The sequence below is a fragment of the Miniopterus schreibersii genome (genome assembly GCF_964146895.1).
Source record: "Miniopterus schreibersii genome assembly, chromosome: 19".
Lineage (NCBI taxonomy): Eukaryota > Metazoa > Chordata > Mammalia > Chiroptera > Miniopteridae > Miniopterus > Miniopterus schreibersii.
The window spans coordinates 9,665,357-9,687,899 of record NC_138119.1 but is presented as its reverse complement, the minus strand read 5'-3'; the positions used below and the strand labels follow the sequence as shown (position 1 = coordinate 9,687,899).

Genomic DNA, 22,543 nt, shown 5'->3' with positions numbered 1-22,543 from the left:
GCATCGTCCCGTACGCCAAAGGGTTTCGGGTTCGATCCCTGGTCGGGGGTCGAGTACAGGAGGCAACCAATCGCTGTTTCTCTCTCTTCCTCTCTCTCTAAAAATCAATAAACATATCCTTGGGTGAAAAAAAAATGAACTTTCCTAAAGCTTCCCAGCTGCCAGGTTGCAGAGCCAGGATTTAGCCCCAGCACTGACGCCAAGGCCAGTGCTCTTTCTAATCAGCGAAGAAAGAAAAGAAAGTCATTCGCATCAATCGACACGGAGACGAGAAGCGCGCCCGGCACGCCTGGCACCACCGGGCTGCCCCTGGGGAGCTGGCGGAGAGCAGGGGGGTTGTTACCTGGTCGCCGTTCAAGGCTCTGAGGACCCGCCTTCGTCAGCCTCCAGAGAGACCCCAGGCAGCTCCGGGGGTTCTTATATCTTCTTCCCTCAGGACTTATGTGGCCTCTGTTGTAATCATAGAGCAATAACAATGTTTGCAAGTGATAATCAGCCCATAAAAGTCTTATCTCGTCCTGGGAGCTGTGTGAGAGGTGGCTTGACGGCGGGTGGGAGCTGCGGGCCCAGCTGCGGGCCCAGCGGCAGGAGGGGGCCGCTCCCCGTTTGCACACAGGCTCTTCCCTTCAGGCCAGGTTGTCACAACCGGCGAGACCCCGTCCTCAGCGACAGCTGCCTCTTCCTCTCCGCTCGCTCAGGTTTTCTTTGCTCTCTCTTTTCCCCCCTTGGCTGTATTTCTCCTTCCTTTCTATAAAGAGGCCCCACTTCAACTCTGGGGACTCATGATATTTGTACCCTTGCGGAAAGGATTTGCCCCGGGGACAGGACAGGGGTTATGTCCCCGCGTTGAGCTTGAGGACCTACAGGCTTTCTCTCTAAAGCGCCAACCGGCCCCTCTCAGCAGGCACCTGGCTCCTCCAGGATCTCACTGAGCTCCCCCTCCTCGAGCCCCGGGACCAGACACTGAACCCTGTCCTGACCCAGGGCAATCGAGCCTAAATAGCTTACGTGACAAGCAGTGTTTTACAATGAAGTGTTTTCACCTCAGTCATCAAATGAGATCTTCACAGAACCCCTGGGAGCAACGTAGGACGCGCACCCCCCATTCGCACCCAAGAAACCCGACGTGGGGAGCCAGGAGGCCTGGCCACCTTCACAGGGCTGCCGGGCGGCAGAGCCGGGGGCGGCCCAGGCTTTCTCACCCCGAGTCTAGCTCCCTCTGCGGAACCACAGCCTGATTAAAAAATAGCCTGTTTGGAAAGGGTAACAAGGTTCCCTTCTCCAGTGTAGATAGCGAAGGATTAACTATGTCGTAGGTGCCGGAGATTATTCAGGCTTCAACTAGAGGCCTGGCGCAGTTGGTTACAGCGTCGTCCCGATACACCAAGGTGGCAGGTTCCATCTCCGGTCAGGGCACATACAAGAAGCAGCCAATGAGGCATAAATAAATGGAGCAACAAACTGACAAAATTCTCTCTCTCTCTAACAAAAAAACCCTCAACTACTAGACTAGAACCTCAACAGACTAGAACTTTGCTGGTGATCAAGTCCCACTTGCTCTGCTGATGAGGAACTTGAGGCCCAGAGACGCACCGTGACCGTTCGATGCACAGCCAGTTGGCAGTGACGCTGGTTTCAGAAGCAGGGTTTCCTTGCCCCCGGCACAGTGCTCTCCTTCTGCTGCTACTCAGCCTTTGTCATTGGGGTTTCCAGCCTGGGTACACACTCACGGAAGGACAGAAGAAAGTAAGGCTCCCATGGTTTACAAAGGACATTATACAGGACCTCTGCCATTCCAGTGATGCTCTGGAGAACTGTCACAAGGGTTGGCTTCCCGTGGGTCTTGGTCCGGGTCCTAATTCTGTTCCCCACTCACTGTGTAACGCCGGGCATGTTCCCGAACCTCTCTGCAGCCCTGGTTTCCTAACTAACCGTATGTGTGTGATATTACCAGGCGAGTTTTATTTTTCACACTACCCTCCCCCTTTGGGCAGCTGAAAGGGCATCGCCATCGCTTCCCCGCACAGCAGAGAGCAACGGTATTAAGTCCCAGGCTCGTCAGTTCAAAGGCACTGGTCCAAGCGTGAGAGAGGAGAGTTTCGACAAAATATGTGTTCAGGTAAATCTCCCTGTTCCCTAGCCCTCCCTCTGCTGTCTCCATGCCGCTGTATAAAGATTTCACGTCTTGGGATCAGAGAGGTCAGAGAAGGAGATCAGATAAGAGAAGTAGATGCCCATAAGACTTTAAGAGACCTTTCAGTCTCCAAGCTCCTTCAGCCTGGCACCACGCCTTCCTCATCTCTACAGCCTGAGGCTCAGGAGGTTTCAATGCCAAGTGGACCAGAATCCTAAGGAAGCAGGTGCCTCCAGGCCCGTTCCTTTGTCTTCTTAGGTGCCTCCTTCTGCAGGACAAGCAAGCGCACGCATATCTTCCCCCCCGCAACAGAAAAAAAGCTTCACTTAATTATTTTTATTTTTTGAGAAGACAGTCACCTCTTTCTGAGAGAGAAGTGTTTTACGTCCTCTTGTGGCAAAATTTATGCCCTAAGCCCACGTGAAGCATCTTACCTTCCTCCACGTGGCAATTCTACTTGGCCACGTGAAAAGACTGCTCCACGTGCAAACACTTACAGTGATATGTCTCTCCAGGTGGGTGATACGTTTCTGAAAAGAGGAAGGTGGTTAAAAATGCTGCCAACAGAGTGAATTTTCTGGTGGAAAATAAAATATGACCCCTTGAGATAGTTCCACAAATACTCAGGGAGCTCTTGTTAAAAGAAAAAAGACCCACGGCCCCAGGTGGAGCTACTTGTCCCCAGGTCAGCAACCCAAGACTTAGTTGGCCGTTTCTGCTCCTCTCAGGGGTGGAGTTTGAAGCTGGGATTTCCTGATGAACTCGGTAATGTGCCTGAGAAGACCCCTGACAGTCCCTCCCTCCAAAGACAGGTCACCTTACCTGAAACAATCCTTTCTGTCCTTTGGCTAATAACCTTCTTGTCCTGTCCAGTTTCCTATAAAAACCTTCCATGTTGCACAACTCCTCAGCTCATCGATGGAGGGGTTCTTGCCCCCTTTCAGGGTAGAAATCAAGAGAGCGGGCCAAACAGATTCAAAAGAGGTTTACTGAAGCCTGGATGAGGGGAAGAGAGAGGTAGGGAGCCCCCCGACAGGGCAGGGCTCTGGGCTGCTGACGCCCGGCCTGCGGAGCGCTGGTTCTTCGAGCAGCGCGGGCCGGGTCTCTGTTCTGCGGTTCCTGCCCTGGGCCGGCCTGATGGCACTACCCGAGGCTAGTGGCTACCAGGTTGGACAGCACAGACCCAGAAGAAGGGAGCAGGTGTTTTTGTAGCAACAGGTAAACATGAAACAAAAGAGAATTGGTTCCGATTTGTGAGGAAGCTTAGAGACAGAGGGAAACTTTGGAGAAGTGAGTCCTGAGAGCTCGAAGGAACTGTGGGGAGTCTGGGTGGGGGCTGGGGTGTAGAACTTAAATTCCCGTTAAATTAAATTAGATCGCCAAGCTGATGCCTAGGTCACGCGTCACTAAGAAGTCTCTGTGGCGTCTGCAGGGTGCTTTCTGACTCCGGTTTTCCTGCTCGAAGCTGGGATGACCGTGTCCCTGTGCCTTCGCCTTCCCATGGCCAGTGAACTCCGTCTTGAGTCAAATCCTGGCTGCTCGCCAGCTTCTTCACTGGAGGTCAGGGAGAATCATCCCCGGCTTTGGTGTGACAGCGAGTCCCTCGGTCCTTGTAACAAATGGACAGTTCCTACTGTACTGTCGGTGCCTGTTGGAAGCTTTTCTAAAGGATCAGTTATTTTTCGGTATCGAAACATTTCAATACCGTTCAATTGGCAGGGGCCGGGGGCTGGCTGGCACCTAAGGGAACGGTCAGTGTGAGAAAGACGAGGGAAAGGTGCTTTAGGAGAATGTGGGAAGTGAAGTCTGGTAGAGGGAGCTGGGAGAAATCTAAAGTGACTGTAATAATGAAACAGTGGGCCTTAACATTTTAAAAAATTCCACATCCTAAGAAAACAGCATAAGCTACTCATTGTTAAAAAACAAACAAAAAGCCATGGAAGAATTCCTCCTCACCCCCCTAGGGTGCACATTGTTACAGTCTTGGACTTCGTACTTTCATATTTGACAAAAGGATTGATCAGGAGCCCTGTAACATCCCCTGATAGTGGAACAAATCCTATCAGCAGGAGGGAGGAAATGAGTCACTGAGGATGTTCATTAACTTTTACAGCCGTGGAAACTCCTCTCTTGGACAGTAGGGTTTATTCCCACTCACTCACCCCGATGCAGGGGGCAGGTGGCATGGTGCGGTCTCCCCGTCTCCCCGGTTCCTGGACAATCTGTTATCTACTGTGCGGAGGGCCCTGCAGTGAGAAAGTGCCAACCGATTCCTTCAAGGGGTGCGACGGAAGTCAGGCCACAGAGATGTCCATTGAAAAGTCTATACGTGACTGGCTCCCTCCCTCCCTCCCTCCCTTCCTTCCCTTACTCTTTAAATTGCTTTATTTCCACTGTACTGCTATCCACTTGTTTCCCGTCTGGGGCAGGGGGGAGGGGATACCATATCACACCTGCTAAATTATCGGGTGAAAACGTAATTCCCCTTGTTGCCGAATTCCTTAATTTTTCTTGTTTTGCATTAAAAATATCTTTATGATAATTACTCTATTAGGTTTCATTTACATTGCACGAAATACAAGAAATATCAGAGTTTTGATAAAATGGACACTTTTAAATTACATTCTGGGGGAGATAGTGGCGTCCTAATGAACAACCTCAGTGTCGCTGACGGGATGGAGAAGGCGGCTTCCCCCCAGGGGATCTTCAAAGACCTGAAGTACTTCATCATCACACACATTCTCAGACGTAAAACAAAGTTGAAAGACATTGCAAAGGTGGGATAGTTCTGTGTACCCACCGCTTAGAGTCTATCATTGACTTCTACTCTTGCCGTATCACAGACTCACACATTTCCTATCTCCCAATTGCCTGTAATCCAGTTTGGGGTGGTGGTTTTTTAATGCATTTCAACGTAGATTGGAGACATCAGTCCACTTCCCTCTAAATACTTCATAGTACATATCGTTCACTAACGCTGAATATTTACTTGCAGTTTTTTTATTTTGAGGTAACATTTACATACAACGCAACGCACACGTCTCTAGCATACATCTGCGGTTTCAACAAGCGCATGTAACATGTAAACCAAACCCCTGTGGGGATACAGAACACTCCCGTCACCCTACAAAGTTCCTCGTGCCCCTTCCCAATCATCTCCTACCCCAGCCATAGTCAAGGGCTGTTCTGATTTTCTCCATCAATTTACATTAATTTAAATCCCAGGACTTCTACCCCTGGAATTAAAGAGTACATACTCTTGTGCACGACTCCTTTCACGGAGTAAAATGTTCTTGAGATTCATCTACACCGTTCTGTGTATCCACAATTTATTTCTTTATTGCTCTCTTTTAGTATCCCAGGGAATGAATGTATCACACTCGATCCATCCTATTGGTAGATACCTGGATGTTTTCAATTTTTGCTATAATAACAGAGCTATGAACATTCTCGTATAAATCATTTTGTGGACATGCTTTAATTTCTCTTGGATAAATACCTAGGAATTACTGAGTAATAGAATAGGTGACTAGGTAGTTGTTTAGTTTTGTAAGAACCTGCCAAACTTTCCCCCAAACTTGGTTAAACCATTTTTCATTCCCACTAACTATGTAAGAGGGGGTAAAAGCCTTTTGCTGCATCTGAAGGGGTTTCCCGCCTACAGGTGTGCATTTTTCTAACCAGAGACATGGCCGATCACCTCAGGGGCATGAATATGGGATCTGGGAACACCCCCGTCACCATCATCCCCTGGGCTTTAGAAAGTAGGTTAACTGTAGGTATCTCATGGTGAGTCATCACACCTGTGCTTAGGGGACAGGGAAATATATTTTTTTGTGCCTTCTTGGTAACCCTTGAAGATAAGGAAGGTTAAAAAATATCTATCTATCTATCTATCTATCTATCTATCTATCTATATATATATATCTAGAAACTTGGGTCTTTGATAAGATTTAAAAGAGAGGAATGCAGGGTTAATGCCAAGAGGCAAACAGGGGACATCAAGTTTGAGCCTATAGGTCAAAGAGTGGAGTGAAACACATGAGGTTTTTGGAAGAAGCCACTCGTTTTACCAGAGCAAAGATGGTTTTTTTTCATTGTTTATTTTTCTAATACAGCCCATATGCTTAGCTGAGAAGCCCTCTTTATATCTCTTCGATGACGATGTCTTGGTTCAACAATTTCCTAAACATTCTTTTAGATAAGAACTTTATGGGCATCCTCCACAGGGAGCAGCCTTAAAAATAATAAATCTTATGGTTTTATTGCAAAGTCTTGCGTTTGTCGTCTTTTAAAGATGACACAACTTGTAACATGCAAGCTCTGTATCGGTCTCCTCCCTCTACGTACACATCAAACGGGCAAACACTGGGCCGCGGCACAGATGGCCACGGAGCCGGTTCCGCGCTGAGCGCCCCTTATCTGAAACGGCCCGGGAATGCCTGGGCGCCGCAGACAGACGGTGGCCAACTGGCTCCTTTCGGCTGTGCGCTTCCCAAAGCAAAGCAGTTGGAAAGGAGCCAGAGTTACAGACCGTCAAAGCCAGAGGGGAACATGGAAGTCACCGGTGCCGCCTCCTCGTGCACGGGGGAGAGAATGGAACCGGAGCGGGGCTGAGCCCCGCTCTGTGCTCGCAGTTCCTTGGCGATTGTTACAGTGCAACCTGCTTATGAAGAAGGAAAACCACTCCAGCGAGCTCAAGCCCAAGCCCAGGGGGGTTCCCTGAAAGGCTAAAGAAGGGTCTTGCTGAAACAAAGCGTGGCTGGGCCTCCAGGGCCTTGGCTGGGGAAACCACTCGTGGGTGATGCAGCCAGTGGCTCCGGGATCACACGGTCTGTGTTTCCCCCGGGCATCTGTTCTACTCGCCCGCTCCTTCCCTTAGGCTGGCATTCTTTGTGTTTTCCTCCACAAGTAACTGAGCACGGTCACGCTGGAGGAGGCAGAGGGAAAGGCAAATAACCTCTTTGTGTGCTGGGATTCTGGAGACAGGACTCTATTCTGAAAACCGCTGTAATTCTGTGAAACTCACAACATCCAGAGCCTTAGCGAGGGCATTCCTCTCGGGACATGCCCACCTGGATCACAAACTAAGGGGCACGTGAAAACCAGAAAGCCAAATGCACTGGTTTGTTCCCCACACAAGAATATCATTTATTTGCCGAAGGAAAAATAAGTAAAAAAGCGTTTGGAGAAGAATGAAGAGCCATTTGGATAAACGATACGCTTGTCGATGGATGGCCCCGTGTTGCCGAGTGACTATGGATTTCCTTTTTGCTTTTTTTAAAGATTTTTTGCCTTGGGTTTAACACCTTCAGTGTCAGCTGGTGGTGTTTCTTTCGCTGTGGGTTTTAAGTAATTTCCTATGAGTTGCCTGAAAAACACGACAATCACCGTGATGGCTAATAACGTGAGTCGTGTTAACATGAGGAACACAATCTGAACTGAGGCGGGCACCTCGTCCTTCATGGGCCCCGGCGGCCCGCTGTCGATGCTCCCCCCATACCCTTCCTCTTCGCAGAGCGGGGGCGCCCAGCCATACATGCAGTGGCAGTTTTTGTTATTGTTGCAAAAGCCCCTGTGGTTGCACTTCTCAGACAAACAGTCAAAGTTCAGGGCTGAACTATTTATGCAAATTCTGTTCAAACATACCCTGCCTTTGCCACAGGAGGTACCATCATTTATCACACCCAAGTCAGGAAGCCCCATGGGTATCATGGACAGACGATAGCCTGTGCCCCAGCACATCAGATTTTCATCGTGCAGGTGAGTAGAAATGACACTCGTATGATCTGGCATATCGGGGAGGGTTCTGACATTTATACACTGGACCCTGCCACATAATGCATTTTTCCTGGAGCACTGTTTATAGTTACCAGCTCCTATGATCCCACAGTTCCCATATTGATCACCTATTACATTAACTGCTTCATAGCACTGATGGGGAGCCTCCTGGGCATCAGGTCCAAAAATGTTCTGGCACTGCATAAATGCGGACCGACACCCCTTCATGAAACAACGGGCCTCGTACTTGCACGGGGTTCCATTCTGCTTATACGTGTCATTTGGGCAGAAATTTGACACCCCGTTGCAGTACTCTGCAAGGTCGCATTCATTTTCTTCCTTCCGACACACGTACCCGGATGGGCGAAAGTGACAGTCGTGACAGCAAAGTCCAGTGCTACAGTTGGCGCCAAGTCTGAGTTTGCAGCCTGCTTCACAACACGGGTCTGTTTCACAGTCCTCTAAGGAACCACAGTCACACTGTTCACTGTCTTCCACAATTTTGTTTCCACATCTCTTAATCACAAAATCTTTTCCTGGGATATTATTTAGACAGTTTGCTTCTCTCTGCACATGGTTAAAAAATTGGATAACACTACAATTACTAAACCCGTTTCGTCCAGTGCCCATGATGCAACTACGCCTCCCGCGACATCTGCAGTATTTTGTATCATGGATCATCCCCACGCTATGGCCCAGATTATGAGCACCCCAAGTGGCAGGTCCAAGGATGCCTATATCGGGAAAAACACTTACAGATCCAGCATACCTCTCAGTACACACTTTACCCCAGGACCAGGCAACAGCATCAATATAATGTTTTTTAATGTATAGTTGTACCCAATCTACTTTAAGCTGATTACTTAGTATATTTCTTTGGTATATCAAAAATTGGCCTAAAGTTTTCTGTAATGTTGGAAATTCAGTATCTATTTTGTTTGCATCTGTCCATATTTCAAGTGCAGTCATTAGTATTCTCATATGGAGTTCCTGAAAGTAAGTGTCCATAATCGAAGTCAGAAGGATGGCATCGTTTGTCACGTCGGTAACATTGGAATTTGAAAATAAATATCTCTCATGATCAAAGAGTAGGCCTAATTCAAAATACTTTTGGTGCACAGAGGGTCCATTTAAGCCAGCAGACCTACCCATGTTCACATGCTGGGGCATCTGCTTTGCTCTTTGGTCATCAGATATGCCACAGATCTGGTTCTGAAACTCCCCCGGGTTCTTCAGGAGATAGACGGCGTGTTCAAAACTGGAAGAGGCCTTGAGGGGCTCGACTTGGTAATATTTGTCATCAATTTTCAGTACTCCTCGGAGACTCCCCGTGCAGGTGCTGAAAGTAGCCTCAGAATCCTTAGCTCCTTCAACGAAGCCCACATAGTTGCAGTCCCTGGGTATGTAAGGGTAATCTTCCAGGAGTTTCCCCTCTTTTGTGTAGGTGAAAACCTGCAGATGTCGGGCCAGGAGAAGCCTCTTGGGCCGCAGGTGGAGGACATGCTTCTTGCCATTTACCTGCAGGAGGTAGGACATGCGGCTGCTCATATGCCGCTCCCTGTTCGGGAAGCTCAGCTTCTTGGGGATGGTGATTTCATACGAGTCAAAGCCCCAGTTCGGGTGAAAATTTAAATCCTCGCCGAGGGAGTCAACCAGGAGCAAGGCGAGGACCAGCGCCGGGAGCCAAGGGCCTGGGGAGGCCCTGGCTGACCTCATGGCACCGCTGAGACGCAGGGAGGCGGCCCCTGCACTTCCGGGCACGGCCACCAGAGGCGCGCAAAGTGCGGGGCCCAGCGAGCGGGTGCGGAGCGCAGCGCCAGCCCGGCCGGGGCGCAGGTCCCGCCCAAGGCCGCCCGGTCGGTTCCTGGGCGGTGCCGTTGGGCGCACGCGGGGGGAGCGAGGCGGGTGCGCGCGAGTAGAAGGAAAAGAGGGGCTGCGGGCTCGAGGGGCGGTGAGAGTCACAGAGCAGCGCGGGGGAAGGAGCAGAGAAGTAGGAAGGACAGAGGCCTTGTTGAGGCGGCCTGTGCCCCGTGCCCCGAGGCTGCTCTGTGCGCCCTGGGGCGCCTCTGATGTTCTCCATCGGCTGGAATCGGGTGTTTCCCAGGCCTCTCTGCCCACATGGCCCCCGCATCGCTCCCAGTTTCCCATTGGGCTCGGCTGCAGCAAAGGGCAGGAGCCTGAAAATATCCGTGTAGAGATGCTACACCCCCACCCCCACCCCACCTTCTTATATACAAAAATAACCTCAAACTGTATTAAAGACTTAAATGTAAGTCCTGAAACCATAAAACTCCTAGAAGAAAACATAGGCAGTAAAATCTCTGACGTTTCTCTTACAATATTTTTCTTTACTGTCTTTTCGGGGCACGGGAAACAAAAGAAAATAAATAAATGGGACTACATCAAACTAAAAACTTTTTGCACAGCAAAGGAAACCATAATCACAAGAAAAACACAACCTGCTGAATGAGGGAAGATATTCATCAACGATACATCTGATAGGGGGTTAATATCCAAAGTTTATAAAGAACTTATAGAACTCAACACCAAAAAACCCAAACAGTCCAATTTAAAAATGGGCAGAAGACCTGAATAGACAGTTCTCCAAAGAGAACAAGCAGATGGCCAATAGACATATGAAAAGATGCTCAACGTCACTAATCATCAGAGAAATGAAAATTAAACCCACTAGGAGATATCACCTCACCCTGTCAGAATGGCAATTACCAAGAATCAACAAATAACAAGTGATGGCGAAGACGTGGAGAAAAGGGAACTCTTGTGCACTGTTGGAGGGAATGCAGAATATGCAACAGTCACTTGTCTCTCACAGATATTAACATTCTGTATTCGTGACTTTTGACCATTTGATTAAGAAGACCTGGGGTGGGGCGGGGGCTGGGTGGAGGGGGAAAAGGAAGGGGTTTGTCTGATTGGCTTTTTTGTCTTTGTTGTAGTGTTTGAGATTTTGACTTCTAAAGAATAAGCCAACCCTCCCAGACTACTGCCTGGTTTCGTCAAGAGTGGACTTTGTCCACACATCTAAGTATTTTCTGTGTGTGTGTGTGTGTGTGTGTGTGTGTGTGTGTGTGTGTGTAAAATGTGCATGTGTCCTTCCTTTCTGGGCTTGTATGTAGGACTTATTTGAAGAGATTTGCCAGTTTCTACTCCGCTGCGCTCTCTAGTGTCTTCGTGAAATACTGCAGCCCCCCGGTGGTGTAAATCACCGTCCTGGGCTCCACCTCTCGTCTGCCTGCGGTGCTGCACACCCAGGTACATATTCCCTCAGCACCCACTTTTTCTCAACTGACATGGATAGAAGACTTCTGTACCCCAGACCCAGAATGCATATGATTTCCTTCACCATTTGGTTTGATTCAACTAATCACTAATGGGAAAGATTCTGTGTTGGTTTTTTTTTTTTTAAGTTTATCTTGTTCTCTTTTCATGGCAACAGGTTTTAATAGTTTATAGTTTCTCTTGAAGTTTTTTAAGTCTAAAGTCATTCTCCACATAATGACATTTCAGTCAATGATGGGCACCATATAACACAGTGGTCTCATAAGACTACTACTGTTTAGTGACGTCACAGCCATCGTGATGTCATAGCTCAAGGCTAATCTTATTTTTTTAAAAAAAATAAATGTGGTGTAGTGTAAATGTACAGTGTTTATAAAAACAAAACCAAACTTAGATCATGGAATCGTACGGAGTGTATTCCTCTGTGTCGGGCTCCCTTTACTCAATGTTCCGTCAATGACAATTCTTCACGTTGTTGCTCTTTCCACTCAGCTCTGTGTAGCATCCCGTTGAGTGAAGGCACCACACCACGAGTTACCCAGCCTCTGCTTTCCACTGCCGCCAGTCTGGGTGCTCAAAGCCGAGGAGGGAAGAGACACGCCAGTAAGGAGATCAGGAAAGGAAGTCAAATCCGGATTATTGAAACGCCATTCCTTTTACTTTCCGTTCCCCACCGTGATACATCAAAGGCAGGCTGTCAGTAGAAGCTTCTTAGAAACGTTACAGTTGGAGGGAGGATGTTCCAGGTAATATATCTGCACCGTCAGATCCACTCGCTTCCTCTCTCCATCAAGCGCTCCCCCCCAGGAAGCTGACTGTATCAACTCATAAAATCCGACAGGCTCCTGTGTTTTCAGTCTTCCTCCTGGATTCGGCAAATAGGAAGTTCGGGGTGGAGGCGAGGTGGGGAATGAGAGCAGGGTATCTATTCCCTGGCTTCTTCGTTGTGAGGGGCCTCCGGCTCATTGTGTCCCCAACAGAAGTCACAGCTCTTCCTGAGGAACCCTGCTCTTCAGAACCCTCTCCTTCCAGGTTCCCAACCTTCATCCCCTTGGACCTGAGTGGTCCTAGCTCTGCTGCCACTAGCCAGGACTTTCGGCACCGCCCGTGAAGGTTCCCCTGCACCTCAGACGCACACTTCCTAATCAGTCCTGTTGTAAACAGGCCCTTCTTGTGTTACCCTCATTTGAGTTTGCCCACTTCTCAGTCGGGACTTGACTGGTGCAAATGTTTTAAATGTGCCTTGCTAAGCTCTAAGTCAAAAGAAGGAAAAGTGGAATACCCTCTCTCTATCACACACACACACACACCCTCTCTCTCTCTTCATGGCTTTTGCAAGCACTTGATCCCTATTTTATTTTTAAAAATACTGTCCTATAGCCCAACCAGCATGGCTCAGCAGTTGAGCACCAACCTAGGATCCAGGAGATCGAGGTTCAATTCTGGTCAGAGCACGTGCCCGGGTTTCGGGCTCGATCCCCAGTGGGAAGCATGCAGGAGGCAGCCGATTAATGACTGTCTCATCATTGATGTTTCTCTCTCTCTCCCTTCCTCTCTCTGAAATCAACAAAGACATATTTATTAAAATTTTAAAAATATAGTGTCCTCCAGGTGAGGTGAGTGACCAGACCACCCACACAGCTGGCCTGCAGGGGTGTCTATGGGGAGTTCAGTACTTACAGAGGCAGAGCCAGCAACAGGCTCGCAGTTCCCCCGTTGCCCATCGCATCTGTGAGGCGTCCAGCACAGTATTCATCACGTTCTGAAAGAGGAACTCAATGCCCTGGCCTTGGGCTGTGAGGCTTGTTAGCTGCACAATGGAGGGACACACCAATCCCTGCCCCGGTGGGATCGCGGCCTGGTATCCGGCCTGGTATCCGAATCTATCGTTCCAGCTGTGTGACATGACAGCCGTGAGCCTCCAGCCTGCTCTCCTTCCTTGCATTTCACGGCTGGGAGAGTCCTGGATTCTCCCGCATCATCAAGGGCTAGGAGTTTAGGCTCATATTGAATATATCCTACGATTTCAAGTCAGTCATTTATAAAAAAAAAATACAGAAAATACTGCTACCCTTTAGAATTAGGTGTGTGTGATTCAGAAATTTCGGCACATATATCACAGAAATAAACTCAGTGCTGAAGTTGATAGAAGACTGCTAATGCCATAGGTATCACCAATGTCAAGTATCTGTGTGCAAGCGTTCACTCAATTGGCTCTACAAGTGAATGGATGAACTTGGTAGCATATTTATATGCAAAATACTATTTTACAATTGTATATATTAAGCTCTTTACAAAATTTTAATAATAATATTGCAAACTAACAGTCTGGGTACCAGCACCATCAGCTAACTCCCTACAGCCGGATTCTGTCCTGCCTTGAGCAGACTCCCTCCACTTCCACCGGAGGGCGCTCTGTCCCGAGCAGCTGTCTCTGCTGCCAGCCAGTGCACAGAAAGAAAAGCGACTCAGTCTTGCGATGCTTCCTATTTGACTTCTAGTAGCTTCTTCACCAAAAGCATTTATTTAGGATCTGCCTGGAGAAAGAAAAGCAGCAGCCCAGCGCCGGGCCCTGCGGGGCTGGGGATGGAGAGGAGAGGATTTCTCTCGGGGGAACGGCACGAGGTGATCGCCGCGGGACTGGGGACGCGGGGATGGAAAATGAAGGCTGCCACGCCACCGAGCTGGACATGTAACTGCTTTTATTTTGTGATAAAAATGCTTTCGTATAAATTTCATCTTAACTACTTTTAGAATGAAACTTTGAAAAGTAAAAACAAAGTGTGCATTTTCCTTACTATATATAGTTAGGAATATGCAGTCATTTTATTGGTTATTGTTCTTCTCATACAAACAGATATAATATCACTCTTAAGAGAAATGTACACAAGGAAGGGGCTGGGGTACCAGAGAGTTGGGGTGGGAACCTCGGGGCACAGGACGCGTCTTATCAAAAGGCCATCATGCGTTCAATGTATGGATGAGGCCAAGTCCCCAAACCACCTGCCGACAACACATTCCACCTTTGGTTCTTCTCTGTACCAGGACGAACTAGCACATTTAATCGTAAGGTGACATAAGGAACTCGAGCATCACAGCGGATGGCTTACATTAAAATCTTTCAACTCCCAGCCTCTCTTGCCCTCAAACCTCTACCTCCCTCACCATCGTTTAAGTCAGAAAAGGATGCTTAACACAAAACAGAAGAAATAAACAAATACATAAAAAAATCTATCCCCAGAGGATGATGGAAGAATTTATAAAAATAAACCAAAAGTGGGGGGCTGACCCATACATGGCATAAAAGCTGTGTCCCCTTAAAAGTTCGTCTGCCATTCAGAACCAAATGAGAAAGTGAGCCTCCACCTTACCTTCTCTGGTATTAGATTTGGTACAACTCAAGGGTCTTTAAAATCTAAGGGCCTGACAAGGTCTTGAATGGCAGTATCTTCCTCCGTATCGCTGAGGCCTGTTGTCTGTGACGGCAGCTTTCACAGTCCCTCCCCGAAACCCAAAGGATTCCAAGGAGAAACAGCGGGTGGGGCCTACACAGTGCGTGGAGAGCGGGGAGGTGATGAAATAGTCAAGCTGCTGGGTCAGAGCTGATCCTTTCGATAAGAGGGGCTGGCACAGGATGGCAGAGCAGGGCGGGCGTGGTGGGGTCCACAGTGACTCAGTCAGAAGGGTTCTCCCATCTGTGAGTTACCAGATGGGTCCAAGGACAGAGGCGGCATTGGGAATGATAAGGCGTTACACACTGCGAAAGGGGCTGCTGGAGTTGCCGCGAGAGAAAACATACAGAATGAACAAACCACCTGCATGTATTAGAGCAGAATGAATTATCTTTGTTGGCTCATGGACTTGGGCAGGACTGAAGCATGTCATTTGTAGACTGTCACATTAACGGACACATGGGGCTTCTCTGTACAGGGCACAGACAGATGCGGCCTGTGGGGAGCACTGAGGAACACTGTCAGCCAAGGCAGGAATGAAGACTATTACTCAAACCACAGCGCAGAAGGCACTTCAGCTATTAGTATCTACCAACTGCTCCAGGAGAACTGATCTTCCAGGTGTCGCCTCATAGCACCAGGCAGATGCGACAGTGGCCACAGGACGAACTATTTGCTGACTCAGGGAGAAAGGGGAAACAAGCGATTGTCTTCCTGTTTCTAGTGTTACCTAGAACACTTCTGCCCTTGACAGAGGGTCATGGAAGTTGCCAAGACCAAAAGTACAAAGAGCAGACTTAGGTGAGATGCAATTCCACACTGAACAGGAGGGCGGCAAGGCCAGTGGGTCTGTAACTGCCCATTATCATCTAGACGGTGACCCTAGCAAGGAAAAGCATCCCTGGTTAAGTGTCTTGTTAGTTACCCAAAGGGAGATGTCACGACTGCTTTCAAAGGAAGGGAAATGGTAGCAAAAAGCAGCAAAGGCCGCCTCACAGTTCCTCCCTTTCCAGCCCTCTTACAGGACTGGCTTCAACCCTAGAAAACAAGGCCAGCGTTCCATTTCCTGCACTTGAAAATCCTTGTGTTCGGTGAGAACCTACTGGGGGCACCAGTAACCCAGCCCACGCCGTGTGGGGGGAAGACTGGCGACAGGCCTGCGGCCAGGAACAGGGTGGGGAAGCGGAGACTGGGAGCGTGACGAAGGGAAGCCGACCCTCACGGGCTCCCTCGAGCCAGGGGACAGTTCCATTCTAGGAGTGAGGGAAAGTCACAGGAGACTTTGTCTTCTGTGAGGACTGACGGGAGGAAGGCTCAACACACAGACCAGCTTCACAGGCTGGGTGAGGGCCGCACCCGGGGGCTCTGAGACCTGGGAGTCGCTGCTTGGCAGGAAGGGGAGGGACCGGCCAACGGGGACTCTTCTTGCATCAGTTAGTTAATCTCCTGGTCATTCCAACATTCCAAATCTTTGTGTGTTTTTTTTTAAAGGGGGTCACAGTACCCACACTGCCAAGGATAAAACTTCACACTGCCCAGGCCCACAAATGGAAAACGGATTCTCATCTTTGTTCCTGTGAGGTTCACACAAAGCCCCGCACGCAGGCCCGAGACTCGGTGCAGCCTCTTGAAGGGCTCTCCTCTCCCCAAATTGGGTTTAAAGAAAAATGTTTTGCTCTTCTTCTAGGAATGCTATTACGTAGGAGAATGCGGCATGTCCACTTTCTAAAGAAACACAGAAAGGTTTATGCTGAGAACCATAACCAAAGGAAGCCCTGTGAGAATCCCAGGGGTGCTGGAAGGCGGGAGGGGAAAGGAGGCGGAGTCACGTTTTGGAGCAGGAAAGAGCAAAGGCACAAAGGACGGGCCCTGTGCCTTGCTGGTGGGGCTACAGCCAGACAGGTGCAAAACCCAAAGCACCAAATGAGGTCCAAAGGATTTCCAAAGCTGAGAAGACGAGACAGGTCAGTTCGGCTAGAATTCCAGGGCACAGTTCCCAGGTAGGTCTCTACTGTAGCATCTTCTCATGGATCTGGCAGGAGCCTCCAGGATGCAAAATGCAGTCCGAGCTGCAAGAATGTCTGAGCTACATCAGGCATCCGTCCTATTCTCCAAATGAAAGAGTAAACATGGTTCCAAGTCTTGTATTTATCTTGCATGTCCACAAAGGTGGCTTGATGGGCGAGAGACCGGAAGGAGGCTCGTCACCCGCCCAGAGCCCTGCAAACACTCGCTGAAGCTGATGGAACTGCTTCCACTGCATTATCTGAAAAGCTAAGAGCATCTCCTCTCTTCTGCCTCCAGAAGCTGGTTCCAGAGACTTCTTCATTTCTCTCCCGGATGACCTTCATTTGTCCTCAGCAGCATTTACAATAGGCAGTTCTGTCCCGACACCGGAGGCAGACTCTTTCACGCGTAAACCTGCATGTTGCTGCGTGACGGCTCGGTCATGTGTGTCCCAGGTCCCCGCTGACCTCCTCCAGCACCCCCGGGAGTGGGGCTGGTGGTCACATCTGACCAGTCAGAAGCAGAGTGGGGTGACGAACTCGACCACTGGTCAGGAGACTCCGGGGACGGTGTCAGGTAGGGATGCTCGCCCTGCAGGTGGCCACTGTGGCTGGGCGTTCGCTCGGCAGCATTCGAGGAAGCATAGCTGTGCTGGGACGGGGGTGTGGGGTACTTGCCCACAGAGGCTGGGAAGGGGTGATAGGTAGGGAGGATGGTCTGAGCCACCTGCCCATCCTGCTGGGGCATCATGGCAGTGGGGAAAGCCATACTGGGCAAACGAGCCATCTCTGGAATCTGGTACATGGAAGGCAGGGGGCCTGCCACAGGGGGAGGGCAGTTGGACTGAGGCTGGGATGCCCCGGCTGGTTGGGCAATGCCACCTTTGGGGATTAGCTGGAAAGTCACAATGGGGGGCAAGGGCTCCCGGGGGGCGGTCATATGCTTCCCTTCCGGCGGCCTGCTCTGAGGAGCTATGCCAGGAGGGGTGCCCTCAGCGGGTGCCAGTACCATACCAAACATCTCATTGTACTGGCTCTCATTCATCTCCATGCGGTTCATCCAGTCTGCGGGGACAGTGACTGGATGCAGCCTACCCAGGCTTCCCGCCCCGCCGCTGCCCGGGGGGACCATGTGGTGGTGGGACAGCAGCTGGCTCACCGAGGGAAGCACAGTGCTGGCTCCGTGAGCCAGAGGCTGCACCTCATGCAGGTTAGAGAAAGACAGTGCATGCTGCGCGTGCACCGGGGCGGGGGGCGCGGCCGCGGCCAGCATGGGGTTGGGGGAGGCCTGTAAGAGGCCAGGGGATGTGATCATTGGGGAGGACGTGGTATCGGACACATACGTGTGAGGAGACTCCAGGGAGTCGACGGGGGACAGAGTCACTGAGCTCTCAGACAGCTGGCCCTTGTCACTCAGTGACTTCTTCCTCCTACCCCCCTTGGCCTCCTTGGCCTCCTTGGCAAGGTTAGGGAGGCTGGTGGGCATGGTGCTCTTGCTATGGGGCCGCCTGGGCTTCTTGCCCATGGGGGTGTGTTTGAGGCTGAGGAAAGACCTGTTGGGCCCGCAGATGACGGGGGAGAGGGCAGACGTGAGCACGGCGCCCGGGGGGCTGGGGGTCACATTGTACTCGTCCAGCAGGCGCACGATGTCATGGTGCATGCGCTCCCGGGCCACGTCCCGGGGCAGGCGGTCCATGTGGTCTGTGATGTCCCGGTTGGCAAAATGGTCTAACAGGATCTTGGCTGCTTCATAGCTCCCCTCCCGGGCAGCAAGAAACAGAGGCGTCTCTTCCTACAGAAAAGGCCCACGAAGAGCACATTTTAATAACCCTCGAGAATAGAGCAGCGTTCCTCGATCTGCTCATTACTGGCCCCCCTAGACATTTTTTCCAAACTGTCTCCCCACGTGAAATTTTAACACCACGGATAAACTGTATCTCTAGCTATGTGCTGAACGGATGTCTATGCTTTAGACGTAAGAGTGAGGTTATTTCACCCCAACCCAAGGACCCATTTTGCCTGTCAAGGGCAGTGTCTTTGTAGGTGGGAATGGGTGACCTCAAGCATGACATGGAGCCAAAGACTTGCTTAAAGGAGCCCTGAGCTCATCAAAATAGGAGAAAGTCAGCAATAAGAAAGGTAGCAGGGGAAGAACCTAAAGCATGTACAGAGCTGGGAAAAATAAGAGAAAGTAGAAGAAAGCAGAGAGAGAACATGCACAAAAAGAACTACAACAGGGGACGAGAGAAGGTGAGCCAGAGAGGGGAAGCGTAACATAAACTCAGAGGAGGAAAAGCGAACTGGAAAACACCTGGTGTCCAAGGACAGGGGAAAAAGGCAGCAGGAAAGCAAATGGGAGAAATGGAAGTGAGCTCGAGCAGCACACAGAACAGCAGAAAGGGGGATGTCAGCGAAGAGACACGCAGAGAAGGCTGTGCCCAAGTTTGTACAGACCAGCCTGGACCGGCCCGAGTGCTGAGCGGGCAGAGGGCCCAACCCCGACCCTTCCCGGACGAGCCCAATGCCCTTCCTCAAGCTCTCTGGGCCCAGTCCCTTCCCTACCTGCTTCTGTCTCTGTCTATACTCATCACAGGAGGAACTGTGGGGGAAAAAGGGGTGCCTTACATCCTGGGCACTGCTGGCTGCCTCCAGCTCGGGGCCCAGACTGTACCTTGTTGTCCTGCATGTCTCGGTTGGCTCCGTTCTTCAACAGCAAAAGTGTCGCCTCCACATTGTTGACAGCAGCTGCCCAGTGAAGGGCAGATTTTCCTGCAGGGAGAGACATACGGATGAGCGGACAGGGTACAGGAACACGTCCGGTTCCTAGTGAGGAAGCACCGTGGCACGTGTAAGGAAACTCGGAACTTTCTGGAGAGCAGCAGGGAGTCAGTTCTCTGTGGGGGCCCGTGAGAAAAAAATCTAAGTATTATCTTCTTTCCCTGTTCTGGAAATACTGCAGGACAGGCTGCTTGGCCTTCAGAAGACCTCCAGGTATGGGGATCATTTGTCTATGGTGCCCCGTCCTCCATGTGGCAGAATCTACCCTGTCACACACTGAAAACAGTGACCTATTTCTGTATCACATGCCAGAATGTGTATTTAGGATATAGAGTCCCCCATCCCCAGTGAATTCAGCTCTCATAGTTCGCATGTCAAGAGTAACATGCTAAGGAACTTATCAGAAAACCTTTCATAGACCTGCTTTGAAGCCCTAAACCTTCACTAACAACCCCTTCCCATCTTCACCTATGCACCTCCAATGGCTCAGTCCTCTGAGCTCAATATGTTAAAAGAAAGACTGACTGAATGGTCAGTGGATTTGGGTCTGAGATAGATCTTTAAGGATCATATAACACTCTCCTCCTTAGAGATGCCTCCCAGGTAAGAATCCCAACGCCAGCCTCGCCTACCATGGTCATCTACCGCATTCACGTCTGCTTGGCAGTTGATCAGCTCTGCCACCATCCCCTCCACAGCCAGGCGAGCAGCCAGGATCAGGGGTGTGGTACCATCATTCATCCTGGCATCTAGATCAGTCACTCGGTTGCGGATTAGAATCTAGAAGACAGAAAAGAGAGTCACCTGGATAAAGAACATAACGAAGCTGAGAGGAGGAAACGAGAGCACCATAGCTGAGGCCATGCGGTAAGTTCCTGTAAGCTGAGGTCAAGGAGTGCCTTGTTATTTTTGTGCCCAGTTTCTACCATGGCCAATCAACAGATGTTTGCTGAATGAATGAATGAGTCCATGAGCAAACGTGTGCTCAAGAGACAATGGGACCATGTAAAGTGAAGTCCTTCTACTTTCCCAGGAAAGAAGAGGTATGTGGGAAAATACCACCCCAACTGCGGTGGACAGAATACTTCCAATTCCCCATGAGAATACAATACAAGGCACCGGGAAGCACACTGTGAACTCACATCAAGAAAACCACCAAGGAGCACATGGAAGCCCCTATGGTCAATTAAACCTACAGGCAGGAGCCGACACTATCAAAGGCTTATCACAGGTACCACTCCCATCTGATCTACTCATTTGGGAGGCATTTGGCGCCTCAGAAAACCACGGTGATTTAACAATCAGAGGACTGATGCTATCTGCTTTTGGCCCCATCACTATCTGGCTGTAGATAATTAGGTCAATTTTCCTGCCTCCCTTTTTCTGCTTTCCCATTCTGCAAGCATGACTCTGGCATCTGCTTTATTCTCTGAAAGAATTATTTAGTGAACGTCATGGGAGGTTAAGTGCCTTAACAAAGGTAAGACATTACAGATCCTGCTCTTCACCTGGAAAACGCCTTGGGCGTCAGCTGCCACGGCGGCGTGGAGAGGGCAGCGGCCCATGTTGTCCTGGGCATTGGCGTCTGCGCCCGCGTCCAGGAGGCGCTTGGCAGCGTCCGCCCGTGAGTAGCGCGCTGCGAGGTGCAGGGCCATCTCCCCGGTGCGGTCTGTCTGGGCCTGGAGGCTGGCCCCCTGGTACACCAAGTCTGTGATGATGTTGGCAGACGAGTCCTCTGCATCTTCATCTTCGTCACTCATGTCTGAGCTGCCTCCCCGGAGGGAAGCCAGCATCAGCGGGGTGCACCCATCTACAGGAGAGGAAAACCCCAGAGCGCTCAGGAGGAGAAAGACATTGAGGTTCGATTCACCCTGCTGTCGGAATAGTTTGGGAAACAACCCTGTGCTTCCTGCGGTAACTGGCCACCTGCTTGTCCTCTGGGACTGTCCCTCCTGTAAAGAGCAACGGACAGCAAGAAGGGGGCTCTTCTCCAAGTTAAGCAACCTTTCTGTTCAAGTCTCTAAGTGCTAGGTTAAAAATATAAAATATTCACTATTAATAGAACTATAGTCACTAAGGTATCAGCTAAACTAATTCCCTATCCCTCTGCTTTGGGATATGATTTTTCTGTCGTTCTAAGACCTAACCCATATAATCGGCCCATTTGCTCGCAAGCACACTGTATGCGAATCGATGTGAACCACCCCCCCGCTTCTCATGTGTGCTCATAACGTCTGCAGGCCTGTACTCCTTAAGCATCTGTTCCCTCAAGCTGATTCGGAGTCTGTGAAATTGGCAGGGGGCACGTCACCAAGGAGGACAAACTAGGGAATGACAACACAGAAGCCAAGGCAGGCATGGGCTCGGGAAAGGGGGAGGCTAGGGTGCCGACCTGGGCCCCGGACGTTCACGTCCAGCACATCCACCTCCTGCTCGGCCTGCGGGGGCGTGAGAGCCAGTGAGGGTGTCCTTCGGATGTCCGCGGCTTCGAGGTGCTGCTGTGTCCATGGGCGTCGGTCGATGGGGTCGTCTTCTTCTGAGAGTAAAGCTTCATCTTCGCCCTGAAAGGGGACGACCACTCTCGATGTGAACCTGGCTGACCACCAGGAGCTGTGGCCCCAAAGCTGGCCCAGAGCCTCCTGCCCAGCTTTCTCCCAACCCTGACTCTAACCCTCAGATCTGCACCCACATCAGCCTCCCACGGCCCTCATGATGTGGCCCCTGCTCACCTGTCCTGTGTCACCTGTACAACTCTCCCTACCTCCACAGACAGCCCAAACTCCAGGCTTTAGCCTTAATATGTGACCTATCTTACCTATCTGACATGCTATTTATAGGTCCCCAAAGTGCCGTTTTCTTGCTTCTGGGCGTTTGCTCATGTTCCCTCTGCCTGCCAGGGTCTCTTCCAGTCCTCTGATTAACTCCTGCCTCCCCTCCTTCAAATGACTCTGGACTTTAATTCCTCTTGTTGGTCCTGGAGAGGACTCTGCTCACCTCTCCTTAGCTGATCACATGCTAGGTGCTCACTGGCGCTGGGGCCTCCACTGCAGTCTCTGCCACTAGACTAAGGTTCCCGAGAAAAGGCAATGAGC

At 50.3% G+C, this 22,543-nt stretch overlaps 2 protein-coding genes across 2 annotated transcripts in view; both read right to left on the bottom strand.

Annotated features, from left to right (window-relative positions):
• Window positions 1-7,414: 7,414 nt before the first annotated feature.
• Window positions 7,415-9,631, bottom strand: ADAM30 (ADAM metallopeptidase domain 30; the record flags this gene model as incomplete). Its single annotated transcript, XM_081121876.1, has 1 exon — window positions 7,415-9,631. One exon carries the CDS (start codon window positions 9,629-9,631, stop codon window positions 7,415-7,417), a length of 2,217 nt encoding a protein of 738 aa, XP_080978002.1.
• A 4,269-nt stretch (window positions 9,632-13,900) lies between these two features.
• Window positions 13,901-22,543, bottom strand: part of NOTCH2 (notch receptor 2) — a 126,136-nt gene continuing 117,493 nt past the window's right edge. The window contains exons 30-34 of the mRNA XM_081120352.1: window positions 21,844-22,012; window positions 20,960-21,261; window positions 20,084-20,231; window positions 19,345-19,442; window positions 13,901-18,465 (exon numbers count right to left, since the gene is read on the bottom strand). Of these exons, the coding sequence (XP_080976478.1) occupies window positions 17,077-18,465; window positions 19,345-19,442; window positions 20,084-20,231; window positions 20,960-21,261; window positions 21,844-22,012 (2,106 nt within the window). The 3' untranslated portion in view covers window positions 13,901-17,076. The remainder of the gene's footprint in view (window positions 18,466-19,344; window positions 19,443-20,083; window positions 20,232-20,959; window positions 21,262-21,843; window positions 22,013-22,543) is intronic.